The 13,860-nt window shown below is 46.2% G+C and overlaps 1 protein-coding gene across 1 annotated transcript in view; it reads left to right on the top strand.

Annotated features, from left to right (window-relative positions):
* The window catches only part of ITGA2 (integrin subunit alpha 2), a 302,711-nt gene that overhangs the window by 278,369 nt on the left and 10,482 nt on the right, over positions 1–13,860 (top strand). The window contains exon 28 of the mRNA XM_029577571.1: positions 3,753–3,842. Within this exon, the coding sequence (XP_029433431.1) occupies positions 3,753–3,842 (90 nt within the window). The remainder of the gene's footprint in view (positions 1–3,752; positions 3,843–13,860) is intronic.

The following is a 13,860-nucleotide window of genomic DNA, read 5'->3' as shown; positions in this document are numbered from 1 at the left end:
GTACTAATTTCTTAGACACCGCTGTCAAATCAGCCCATGTGTTAGGAGAGTCACTAATACCTCCCGTGTCAAATAAAGATGCCTGTTTTATCACTTCCGCTACCCGTTCGTCTGAAAATCTAAATACATTTTTCCATTCGCCCTGCAGATTAGCCATGGAGGGCTATATCTCACGATACAATCACAACAAACAAGCCCAATTTACTAGAAACCGGGAGTATCAATACAAGCAAACAAGGTTTCCAAGTCAATTATTTGATTTATATACACCACATAAATGATATTATATATTATATTGAAAATAGGATATGTAGGACTACTACCGACTGGATCTGCCTAACAGTCAGACCCAACATAGGAGGAGTCACATTGCTTTATTTAATGAATAATTATTTAAAGTCTTTTTTCAAGAAGTATTGCCATGGGAAATGAAAATTTTAAACAAAGCCACAACCAGCTTTTGTTTAGCATTAAAATCATGCGCAATTCATTGCAGTACTTAGCTCTGAGTGGATCAAAAATGAAGTCCCGACGTGATCACGTTTCGGACCATTCAGGTCCTGCTTCAGGGGTCGATTCTTTTAAATCCTTAAAAGTAGAGCCTCAATATTATTCCCAAACTGGCAAGCAGAACGGCGTCTTTAGTGCAGTCATTTGTCGGCGGTCTGCTTTCGGACCTGCTAATGCAAATGGCGAAAATGTAGGGTATATAACCATTTCCTCCGGATATGACGTTGAACAAATGTCAATCAACTCTTCAGGCGGGTAACAAGTCTTCTAACAGGTCGTATATACAACGGGAAGTTATTTCCCCGGATATGGCATTGAACAGCTGTTAATCACAGTTTCGGGCAACTAGCAAGTCTTCTAACAGGTCATCTGTACTATGGGCGATTGTATTAATAAGAATCTTCTTTCAGGTCCTCCAATTGTAGGGGTGGTTTCTTAATGCAAAAACTAATATGTAGAGACCCGCAGGGCTTTCATCGTGCTGCTTGGTAACCACAATAATAGAACAACATAATTTTTTAATTTTTTAATTGAAGTGAAAACATCCTATATTTTAATGCAGAAAGAGTGTGCACCCACACGCACATGGGCATACACACGTCATTAATCAGGAGCAGTTCACTAGGTCAAAGTGTACCAGTTTATTTTTTTCATTGAGTCCCCCCGGATCCACTGTTTGTAAGGTGAAAATCCAATATTGTTCACGCAAATTAAGACGTTGTTGGATGTCACCCCCGTGTATACCTGGATGTACCTTTTAAATAATGGACCATTTCAGATCCACAAACTCATGTTTTGCAGATATGCAGTGTTGTACAAGAGGAGCTGTTATTTTCTGTTTTTTAATGCAACTGCGGTGCTCAATCAGCCTTGTTCTTATTTTTCTTTTGGTACGTCCTACATCAAGCTGTACAATACATACTTCTCTGTCTGCGTTTATAGAGTCTAGTCTATTACTGTGGTTCTTCACGGGGCTCCTCCCCATGAGAGTGGCCATCACCGCAGTACCCAAGAATCCACTCCAACACCTCATAACCATAACATAGACTACTGCAACTCTCTCTTCTCTCTCCATGTGTAATCATATAAGAAATATCACCAACTCCTCTTTCCACAAACTATGTTTGTTACATCATCTTAAGCCCCTTTTTGAATATTCAGATATTCAAGATTGTCTGTCCTTCAATTCCTACTATTCTCTAGAGATGAGCTTCGTTTTTCTGGCTCAGGTCGGGTTTCAGTTCCGATGCTTCGTGGGAAAACTGGCAGCTGACAGCCAGAGTGCAGGAGATCGCTCCAGGACCCCCACTGGACCACAGGGACTTTTGGCAAGTCTTGGGGGGGGGGGACTCCTGACCTCCCCAAGACTTGGGGGGGACTCCTGACCTCCCCAAGACTTGCCAAAAGTCCCTGGTGGTCCAGCGGGGGGGTCCCAGAGTGATATCCTGCACACTGGCTGTCGGCTGCCAGTATTCAAAATGGCGCTGATAGCCTTTGCCCTTACTATGTCACAGGGGCTACCGATGCCATTGGTCAGCCCCTGTCACATGGTAGGAGCACAAGATGGTGTCGGCCGTTCATTGCTCCTACCATGTGACAGGGGCCGACCAATGGCACTGGTAGCCCCTGTGACTAAGGGCAAAGGGCCATCGGCACCATTTCGATTCGTAGCAGGCCCGATGGCCCGGAGGGAGAGATTGCTCATGGGACCCCGCTGGACCACCAGGGTTTTTAGTAAGTCTTAGTAGTTTTAGTAAGGGAGGGATCGGGATGGTGTGTGTGTGGGGGGGGGGGGGATGTGTTGTAATACAGTAAATGTAAAGGGTTGGGGTGTTTTGTTTTGGTTTTTTTTTAAATAAATGTGCCCCTCCCCCCACACAAACCCAAAAAACAAATTTTCCCCGAAGTTCAGGGAAAATCCGTTTCGTGGTTCGCGTCCCCCGAACCATGACGAATTAGGTAATTTCGGTGAAATTGCCTAATTCGTGATAAACGAATGCACATCTCTACTATTCTCAGGGATAGACTACTGCAACTCTCTCCTGACAGGCCTACCCCTATATAGCACGTGTGCACTACAGATTATACAAAACTCATCAGCAAGACTCCTTACCAGCACTCCCTTGAGAGCCACATCTCTCCTATACTCAAATCACTTCACTGGCTTATCTCCTACCGAATACAACATAAGCTGGCTATGATTATTCACTCCTCGATCCATAACTTAGACTCCCCATAGAACTCAACAATAAAATTCCATGCCCCCGCCTGACAACTCAGATCATCTAACCAGATGCTACTTGATGTTCCACCTTCAAAACTCACACATCTTGAGGAAACCAGAGAATGTTTTCTGCAGAGCCAGTACTATGGAACATCCTACCAAAGGCAATAAGATGTCTCCGAGAAAGAACATTCTTCAGAAAATCCCTAAAAGCTTTCCTCTTCATTCCCTAACCAAGACGACAAAGGACTATACTCAGTGTTTTCCCCTGCAGGAGAGGCTACCTAGTCTTCTACTCCCCTCTCCTATGATCCCCCTGTCACAACTGATCTCACTCTCTTGATGCTTTTCCTTTCTCCCCCCCCCAAAGGTTTTCATTGCCTTGCCTCCCTCTTTATTGTCTGTATATGCTTCACATTGTACCCCGCTCTGAACGAAGGAAGGGTGGGTAATAAGTGCTTTTAAATGAATGAATTAATTAATTAAATAAATATTTCTGCTATACTTATAGAAATTTGATGAATCTAGGCCAAAGCCAGCACTCCAGCTTCTCAAAACAGCAATCTGACAGTTCAAGGCTGGCCCAATCGCTTTTGCTCTAAGAATCTCCCAGTGAAAAGGAGCATAAATGTAGGAATTCAGCCCTAATCAATTTTCAAAGACATTGATTTAGACACCTAAATCCTTTACAAATGGACCCCTTTGTGACCAACATTGACCTGATGAAGAAAAAATAATTCTGAAAACCTAGCCACAGATGAAGTAACAAATGTAATAAATAAGGCAGCATTTGCAATTTGGCTGATCTATATTTTTGAAGAACCAAAATATGAAAAATCACATTCTGAGAAAATGTATTCCTGTAACTTTAATAGTAGTACAACCTACATTTGTCATAAGTAAACAACAATATTCTTCATTTAATAAGAAAATGACAAGTATTCCTGGAAGCAAATGATTCATCACATGCTGGTTAATGCAATGTAATCTCCAATTTCCCTGTTTGTTTTTATTGCAGTCAAATTTCCAGGCATTGCAGCTGGTGGCTGCTGCAGAAATTGATACTTTCAACCCAAAAATATTTGTGATCGTTAATAACAAATTAAATGTGAGTATTGCAAGTAATCTCCTGTGGCACAATGAAAAATAGAAATAATATTATTCATTATCACACTGTTTGTAGGTTGCAGGAACACAAACTTACCAAAATGCAGTAGTTTAGGAAGTTTTGATTAATTGAGTTTATTTTGACATGTGCTCAGCAGAAATGTTCTCTCTGATTTTTTCCAGGCTGTGTGTGAATGTGCCTTACCACTGAGCACATAACTTTCACTCATGAGTAGTAGCTGTGCGGGGGGGGGGGGGGGGGGGGGGGGGATTTTACAAAGGGAAGTCTTCCTTACCAATCTATTAGAATTCTTTGAAGATATAAATAAGTATGTGGGTAAGGGTGAACCAGTTGACATGGTGTATCTGGATTTTCAGCAGGCATTTGACAAAGTCCCTCTTGAAGACTCCTCAGTAAATAAAAAAAATCATGAGATAGGAGACAATGTCCTATTGTGAACTGGTAACTGGTTCAAGAATAGGAAATAGAGGAGGAATGTATGATCAGTTTTCCTAAATGATAGAGGCAGAGAACAGAATGCTCCAGGGATCTGTACTAGGACCAATATTTAACAAATTCATTAATAATCTGGAAAAGGGAGCGGAGTGATTAAATTTGCAGATGGCACAAATTTATTCAAAGTAGTTATAACATAAGCAGACTGTGAAAAATTGCAGAAGGACCTAGCAAGAAGGGGAAACTGGAAATCTAAACAGTAGATTAAATTTAATGTGGACAAGTAATAAAAAATAATTTGAAATATATGTACACAATGCTGGGTTCCACATTGGGAGACAGCACTCAGGGAGAGGATCTTGGACCAAAATCCTCAACTCAGTGTGCAGCAATGGTCATAAATGTAAAAAGAATAATATGAATTATTCAGAAAGGAGAATATCAGGTTGTTTCTATGTAAATCTATGGCATGACTACACCTTGAGTATTATGTGCAAGTCTGGTTGACCTATCTTAAAAAGATATAGCAGAACTCGAAAAGGTAAGAGATGGACATAAGTGATCTTAGGGATGAAATGGCTCCCTTATAACATAGTAACAATATTATATTATTATGTTCTGTTATATACCTTTTATGAAGAAATGTTAACAGGTTAGGGCCAGGGCAGGTGCTAGCCATTTTTGCTGCCCAATGCCAAAAATTATTGTGTTGTCTCCCTCCTCATTCTGGTTTGCTTACACTTATTTTTTTTTGTTTTTCCAATAACCAACACACAGTAGAAACTCTGTCTCATTCTCTGTTCCAGACCCCACTTTCCCACAGAAAAATCCCCTGCTGCCTTTGGCGATGCAACCTTAAAAATTGTACACGCCTGCCAAACATATCTTACTCTGCGGGTCCAAAATGCCTAAATGGGGCAGAAGTGATCCCCAAGTGCTCCTGCTAGTATGCAAAAATGGCACCGGCTGGGTCTGTGGCCAACAACATTTTATTGACAGAAGAACTTGCACTGCTGTGGTACTAACCAGAAAACCCTGCAAAAAAGACACACTTGGAACCATATAGTATTAGGCTTATTGTAATGGGTATTGGGTGTGACCCTCGGTAAGCCAATAAGAACATAAGAACATAAGAAATTGCCATGCTGGGAAAGACCAAGGGTCCATCAAGCCCAGCATCCTGTTTCCAAGAGAGGCCAAACCTGGAAATTACCCAAACACTAAGAAGATCCCATGCTACTGATGCAACTGAATTACAGTAATGATCTAGTATATCTCCCGTACCCAAGCAGCATTAACTATCAGTACTCAAAACGTTACAACCCTACCTAGAAAAGGCAACACTGCAAATATTACATCAGGGTCTAAACTCCAATATACTTCCTACTATGAAAAAAAAACCAAACCAGGCTACTATAGACCCTTACACAGAAATTACACGCTTGCAGATTACTTCACCTCGGTCACATATGCAGAACCAGACGGACCCTCACCAAATACAGAACAAAGAAAACAAAGTATAAATAGGAATGTGCAGACAAAAACTGAACAGGAAACTGCAACAAGGCAGACTCTATATGCAGTGCAACAATGGAAAAATAGAAACAACAGTCCTCATAAATCAAATAGTAACAGTAATGTTGGCAGATAAAGACCATACGGCCCATCTAGTCTGCCCAGCAGCACATTTACCAAAAATAGACAAAATTCCCGCATGGAAACCAACCCCCAATCCCCTTTAGTGTTGCAACTGCTGCTCCATGCAGGTTTCCCCATGGCAACCAGGAAGCACAATGCAGCCAAATCACTGCTGCACTGGTTGCAACTGTCGCTCAGTGAAGGCTGGTTAGTTCCCTCATTACCATTTTCTTGCCACCAGGCATCGTCTGAAATGTAATTCAATCATAATAGTAAAACCATACTAATAAAAAGAATATTTCCAAACAGCTGATGAACAGAATAGCATCCAATCATTAAGAACGTATAGAAGACTTTTTAAATATTTTCCAAACAGCAATAAAATATTTAAAAATAGCAGACACAAACATCTAATAATTAAAACTAATAACTGGGAGAGGCAAGATTTGCTTTCCTTCCCCCCCCCCCCCCCCCCCCCCCTCCCGCCGCACATTCCCCCCTTCCCCCCCTTTCCTTGCTTCACTGAAAAACGACAAACACCTTTATTTGGTCAAATAAAGGCCGGAGTTTATTTATACCAGACCCGAGCCCCATAACTTTATAACAAAGCTAAATATGACCCCCCCCCCCCCCCTTGTAACATCCTTCTTAACCTGCCCCCACCTCGTCCGAGTGGTAGAGCTCCGCCTGTATCCTCCAGACCTCTTACCCCACCTCGTCCGAGCGTGGGTAAGTGATATCGCCTCTGAGCATCGGCCCCCCTCTTGCTCATTGGCCATCTCGTGCAGCAGCCCCCCCGCGCTGCACAAGATTCCCCCCCTTTTGCATACCTTTTAACAATACAATAAATCAACAACATTTGGGCTCGGGTTTACCGCCACCACTGCGACAACTACATATAACCATACACTTTAACAATACCACAACAACCACCTCTGGGCGGGAGGGAGGGAAAGCTTCTTGCCAGCTGCATCGGCCGTTTCCCTGCCAACTGAGGCTCAGTAACGGCTGCTCCAACTGACTCACTTTCCTCGTCCAATCCCTGGTCCGCCTTTAAAATTCCTATACCCCATTGGCTCCCTACCTAGCCCCCTCCCCCCCTTCCTTTCTAATTCCTCCCCTTTGTTTTTCTTCCTCACTAGGGCTTCGCTCTCTTGCCGCCCGTTATTTTCGCGGGGTGAGACAAGCTCACCCTGCTTTAACTAAGGATGGAAAAATCCCTCACTCTCCATACCTGGGAATGATTTCCAGTCTTCTTGAGAAAGATGCACAAAACTTTCTGCTCCCTCCCATACACAGAGGCAAACATGCTCCCACTCTCTCTCATACACATGCACATACACAGAGGTAAGTCAGGCTCCACTCTCTCTCACACACACATATAGGCAGGCTTCCTGTCTCGCACACACACACACACCCCACCCACAGGCTCCCCCTCACACTCACATGCATACAAATAGCCTCTTGCTTCCTCTCACATAGGCAGGCTCACCCATACACAGTGGCAAGCTCCCTCTCACATAATCAGGCAGGCTCACACATACACACACAGGCTCCCTCTCTCTCTCTCAAGGAGGCTAGACCTTTTTCTCCTTTCTTTAGCTGCTAGCGGCATGGATCCACCGGCAGTCCCCCAGGGACTCTCTTGTTCTTCTGCTTCTGCCACTATTCTGTAGGAATGTGCATTTGTTTATTACGAATTAGGCAATTTCAACAAAATTGCCTAATTCAGCCTGGTTCGGGGAACCCGAATCCCGAAACGGATTTTCCCCAAAATTCGGGAAAAATTTGTTTCTCGGGTTAGTGCGGGGGGGGGAGGGGCACATTTATTAAAAAAAACAAACAAACCCAAACCTTCAAATGTACTTAATTACAAGCCCCCCCCCCCCACCATCCCGATCCCCCCTCCCCCCCCTCCAAGACTTACTGAAAGCCCTGGTGGTCCAGCGGGGGTCCCGGGAGTGATCTTCTGCTCTCGGGCCATCAGACCTTCCAGGAATCAAAATAGCGCTGATGGCTCTTTGCCCTTACCATGTGACAGGGGCTACCGGTGCCATTGGTTGGCCCCTGTCATATGGTAGGAGCAATGGATCGCCGGCGCCTTCTTAGAAAAGTTTTCCATGAAGCGCCAGCCCCGAAGCCTGACCCGACAGATTAAAACAAAGCACACCTCTACTATTCTGTGCTTCACTGGAGAAGGAAGGCAAGAGCCTGTTCTGCCAGCTGCCATGTACTTCATCAAGGTGGAGGGGAGGAGTCATTCCACTGTTCCTCCTTTGTGAGTGTATTCAAAGCTCGCAGGGCTGGCACTTCCTCTGAGCTGATTTCATGCATCATAAGATCAGCATACAGGACATGCCAACAAATTTTGAAATCACTCTCAGGGCTGGCACACAAGGAGGAGCAGCGGAACATGCTCCCACTTCTTTAGCAGGTCCAGTAGCAGATCCAAGTCTGACATATTACATGCATAGCCACATGAAGAACTCTGCGTAGCATGGGGATGAACTCTGGGGTTGAACTCTGTGAGGCAGATTTTAAAAGGGTTACGCGCGTAACCCCCGAAAACCTGTCCCTGCGCGCGCAGAACCCATCTTACACAGGCTCGGCGACGCGCGCAAGCCCCGGGACGCGCATATGTCCCAAGGCTTGCAAAAAGGGGCATTCTGGGGGTGGGGCGCCGGCCCGGGGGCGTGCCGGGGGTTGGACCGAGGCCTCCGACACAGCCGCCGTACCGGGGGATGGAGAGCCGGTGTGCGCAAGTTACGCCTGCCCAGAGGCAGACGTAACTTCTATGATAAAGGTTAGGAGGGGGGTTTTAGATAGGGCTGGGAGGCGGGTTAGATAGGGGAAGGGAGGGGAAGGTGCAGGGGGGCAGAAGGAAAGTTCCCTCTGAGGCCGCTCCAATTTCGGAGCGGCCTCTGAGGGAACTGAGGAAGGCTGCGCGGCTCAAAGCGCGCAAGTTGCACAATTGTGCACCCTCTTGAGCACGCCGACCCTGGATTTTATAACATAAGCAGCATGCACGGCAGCGCGCATATGTTATAAAATCGGGCATAGATTTGTTAGCGCTGGGTTGCGCGAACAAATCTATGCCTTTTAAAATCAACCCCTGTGTGCATGCGTGCACCTTAGAGAGCACAGTGCTCATCAGTTTCCTAAGGGACATATACTAGAGCAGGTATTTTGAATCCAGTCCTTAGGACAAACTCCAGCAAGTCGGGTTTTCAGGCTATCCACAATGAATATGCATGAGATAGATTTGCATGCATTGTCTCCACTGTATCAATTGTCAATAGGTTTTACCTGTGTTAATTGCACATAATGGGGCAGATTTTTAAAGGAGCACGCTACCCGGCGCGCACAAATGTACACTCAATTTTATAATATGTGCGCGCTACTGCGCGCATGTATTAAAATCCAGGGTCGGCATGCGCAAGGGGGTGCACACTTGTGCACCTTGCGCACGCCAAATCCTAGGGGAGGCCTGATGGCTTTCCCCGTTCCCTCTGAGGTCGCTCCAAAATCAGAGCAGCCTCGGAGGTAACTTTCCTTTCGCTCCCCTCCACCTTCCCCTATCTAAACCACCCCCCAGCCCTACCTAAATCCCTCCCCCTACCTTTATTGTCTAAGTTATGCCTGCTGTGCCGGAGGTCTCTTGGCCGCCCCCAGACCGCCCCCCCGATCGGCACCACTCCCACGACCTCGCCCCCTTTCTGCCCCTTTTTCAAAGCCCCAGGACATACGTGCGTCCCAGGGCTTGCGCGCTCCGCCAAGCCTATGCAAAATAGGCTCAGCACGCGCAGGGGCAGGTTTTCGGGGTTACGCGCGTAACTCTTTGAAAATCTACCTCAGTGCGGGTGAATGGCTTTTCAAAATTGCTATGATACTATGTTACATTTACATGCATAACTCCTTTAAAAATGTACCTGCTTGGGGGTAATTTTGTATGTTAGCCAGAAAATATGGCTATTCACTGTTTTATGCACAGAAATGCTTTGGAAAATTATCCTCATTAAATTCTTCTCACTATTTAGTGATTTCTGTGTGTCTCTTCATCTTACTATACCAGACTTTATTTGGATATTGGTGCTGTGGGCTATTCCAGTTTACAACTATTTGGTCTATTTCCAGCCAAATATCTTTTTAATTCTGGAAAATGGTTCCAAATAAGAGTGAGTCTTCCAACCTGATGATGGTTTTTACTGTCAGTGATTTTAATGTCTCAGCCCATATGGTATGAGTACTATAAAGACTTAGATGGAAAAATGCTACACAGAATCATAGGAAACTTTATCTGTGTGCATTATGGCAGATTAAGAAGTAGCCTTTTTTTTTTTTCTTATAGTCATAGCCAAAGACTGAACAAATGAGAAAAAATATAAAACATACTAGTACCTGCAATGGTTGAGATGTCTCTCTTATTGAAAATTCAGATTAAAAAGCCTATGAGCTCCCCCTTCTGGCCTCCACAGATATAGCTATTAAAACATAACATTTTTATCAAAGAAAATGCTTCCTGTGTGTTAATTATAGTTGAACTATAAGTCAGCAAGTACATAGTAGGTGACACCTTTTAATTCAGTTAGTCCAATAAAAAGTTATCACTTACAGTGTGCTTACTGATCTTTATTTCTACATATCCAAGTGGACTAACACAGCAACCGCAGTACTATATTTTAAATAGTAAAAATTAATGGGGTGGGCAAACGTTTTTTGGTTTTTTTTTTTAAAGAGGGTCACATTACTGGTGCTTCTCGGAGCTAAGGGCAGGAGTCACCCTATGTGAGTGTGTGTGTGTGGGGGGGGGGGGGTAAGGGGGGCTGTGCCCCCTTCAAACTCCATGGACAGCAACCATACCAATAAAAAGATTAATTCAACATAATTAACAAATAGAATAACAACAAATAGTTAAAAACTCATAAAACTATCCCAAATAACATCAAATAGTTAAAATCCTCATAAAAATATTTCAAACACCCAAAAAATATTCAAAACAGATACATCGAATAATAACCAATAATTAAAACTAGTAAGGATTTTTTTTAAATTCCCTGCTCTCCATACCTGGGAATTTTTTATTTCCAGATGCCCCGAGATTGTCAAGGATTAGCAGGCAGAGGGGAGGAGGGTTTGTTGCACACCCTCACATATATACACACAATGCTCTTTCATCCACCCCTATACACATGCTCTCATTTACCTCATCCACCCATAAACACACAAACATGCACTCTCTCCCTCTCACTCCCTCACATACACACAAATCTTATTCTGGCTCCCATTCATTCTCACAGACACCTCCAGGCAGGCTCCCATTAATTCTCTCACATACACACAGCTGTCCAGGCAGGCACCCATTCATTCTTACACACACGGATCCCCAGACAGGCACCTATTCATTCTCACATACACACAGAGACCCCAGGCAGGCACCCATTCATTCTCTCTCACACACATACACATGGCAGCCTCAAAGCTTCTCTTGCTCCTCCAATGCCGTTGTCACCATCACCACGGAGGTGCAGATTCGTCATCGAAACCGCTCTGCTGCTCTTTTTCCTCTCTGCAGGCCACTGGGTACTGAAAAATTGCGGTTGTAGCATTTCCTCCATGCTGATCTCATGAATTTCGAGATCAGCACAGAGAATGTGCTGCCCTTGTGACCTTTTAATACTGTTCGAGGCCTGAAGATGACAGACACCCTTCGGCCTCTTCTCTTCACTGCCAGTGGTATAGGGCCCACTGGCAGCTGCACAACTTCTTCTCTTTGCTGTCTCCTGCCCAGCAGCCACCCGGCTTCTTCTCTTCACCACCGATGGCATGGGATCCACCAGAAGCCTCTTCCTTTCTTCACCACTGGGGTCATGGGCCTCTTTACAGCTGGGTGCTGTGCCTCCTCTTTCTGCCCCACTGCTCCCTCTGAGGTAGATGTCACCTCTGGCCACTGACATCCTGGTCAAAGTCATCAACAAAGGCCTGCGATGTTAGGTCACTATTGATGATATCGAAGGTGCAGGTGTCCAGATCTAATGGGGCAAATTGAGGAGGAGGACTGAAAAATAATCTGTCAGGGCATGATTGGCCCATGGGCCATAGTTTTCCCACCTCTGATATATAAGAATGTGTATCATTAAACTGACTAAAGTACAATATAGCCCAAATCTCATCTATAATTTATAGGGCTACATATAATAAAGGTGTTGTGGTTCTTGCCGCGAGCACCGCGACCAGACCCTTACCTCCGTGCTCCTGGACCTAGTCCCACTTCTGGAGGCCTAGTTTGCGCCCTGTTCGGTGGTGTCCCCACGGGGGCCGCACCACCAGGAAGCTTCCCATGGACGCCCTGCTTCTAGGCGCACGCCACTTGGATGCTTTTCTAGGCTGTTTCCCGCCAGTGGTGACTCCGCCCAGTTCTGACGTAAGACGCCGCGGCCTTGATAAGCCGGCCGCGGATATTGTCTTTGCCTTGCAACGGGTTTACCTCTTGGTTCCCTGTTGCGTCATGCCCCGGAGTGAGCTGCCTTGCTGCTTGATCCGTTCCTGCTTGCCTGCTACAGTACCTGCTTGGTTCCTGCTTGTCTGCTACAGTTCCTGCCTGGTTCCAGTACCCCTGCTACAGTTCCTGCCTGGTTCCAGTACCCGAGCCCTGTTGCAGTACTTGTCTACTGTTCTAGTCTGGTTCCAGTCCTCAGTCCTGATCAACAACCCGTCTAAGTCCCAGCGGCTGGGCCCCTACGGGCTCCTCCCGGGGGGGGCTTCGGCTTCCAAGGGTGAAGCCGCCTAAGTCCCAGTGGTTGGGCTCCTACGGGCTCCTCCCGGGGGAGTACCAGCTTCCAGGGTGAAGAGCACCTCTACGTCCTTCCTGAACATCTGCCTCCCGGCCTGCCACGTACTAGAGACATTGACCACCTTTCCTAGTCTCCTGCAGGTCGGCCCAAGGGTCCACTAAATTGAGACTACATAACAGATTGCAAGGCCATGGACTCGGCGGATGTGCCCGCTCCCTCAGATCTGCCCGGGATGGCCCAGCAGATGCTACAGCATCAGAGCTGCATAGATACTCTGGCAGCCACGGTGGAATGGCTGTCGTCCCGCCTGGAGTCCTTGCCTCCTGCTGGCAGGGTACCTGAGGGACACTGCTCTTCTGTGACTCAGCTACCGGCACCCTCCCGCTACGCTGGAGATTTAAGGACCTGCCGCAGCTTTCTGAACCAATGTTTCGTATGGTTCTCTCTGTTGCCTCGGCAGTTCCCCTCGGATGCGGTGAAAGTGGCGTATATCTTGTCTCTGCTTGATGGGAAAGCCTTAATATGAGCTTCTCCCCTTTGGGAAAATAATGATCCCTCGCTAACGAACTTACAACAATTCATCTCGATCTTTCGACAGGTCTTTGATGAGCCCGCCCGAGTAGCCACGGCTACATCTGATCTGCTGCAACTCCATCAGGGGGCTCGCTCCTTGGCAGTTTATGCTATGGAATTCTGGACTTTAGCCCAAGAAGTAGTTTGGCAGGACAGTAGTCTTAAGGCCATCTTCCTGGAGGGCCTCTCTGGGCGCATAAAGGATGAGATTGCTGCCCGAGATCTGCCGGAGGACCTCAACGCCTTGATAGAGATGGCTGCCCGCATTGACCGCCGCCTACAACAACGGGCCAAGGAGCAGCGCTCCCCTCGCCACAGTCCTGCTGCTGTGTTGGCGAGACCTGTGTCTTCTCCTAAGACTTCTCGTCCAGATGTTCGCACCTGTGAACCCATGCAGCTGGGTCGAGCCCCTCTGCTGAAGAGAGGCAACATTGCCGTTCCTTGAAGTTGTGTTTGTATTGTGGTCAGAAGGGCCACTTCTTGGCACGCTGCCAGGAGCGGGTGGAAAACGCCAAAAGCCTAGGAGGTCGGGAGGAGCTCCTCCCAGGCTGTGCCACAGC

Source organism: Rhinatrema bivittatum, chromosome 1, assembly GCF_901001135.1.
Source record: "Rhinatrema bivittatum chromosome 1, aRhiBiv1.1, whole genome shotgun sequence".
In the NCBI taxonomy this organism is placed as follows: Eukaryota; Metazoa; Chordata; class Amphibia; order Gymnophiona; family Rhinatrematidae; genus Rhinatrema; species Rhinatrema bivittatum.
This window is presented reverse-complemented; position numbering and strand designations above follow the sequence as displayed.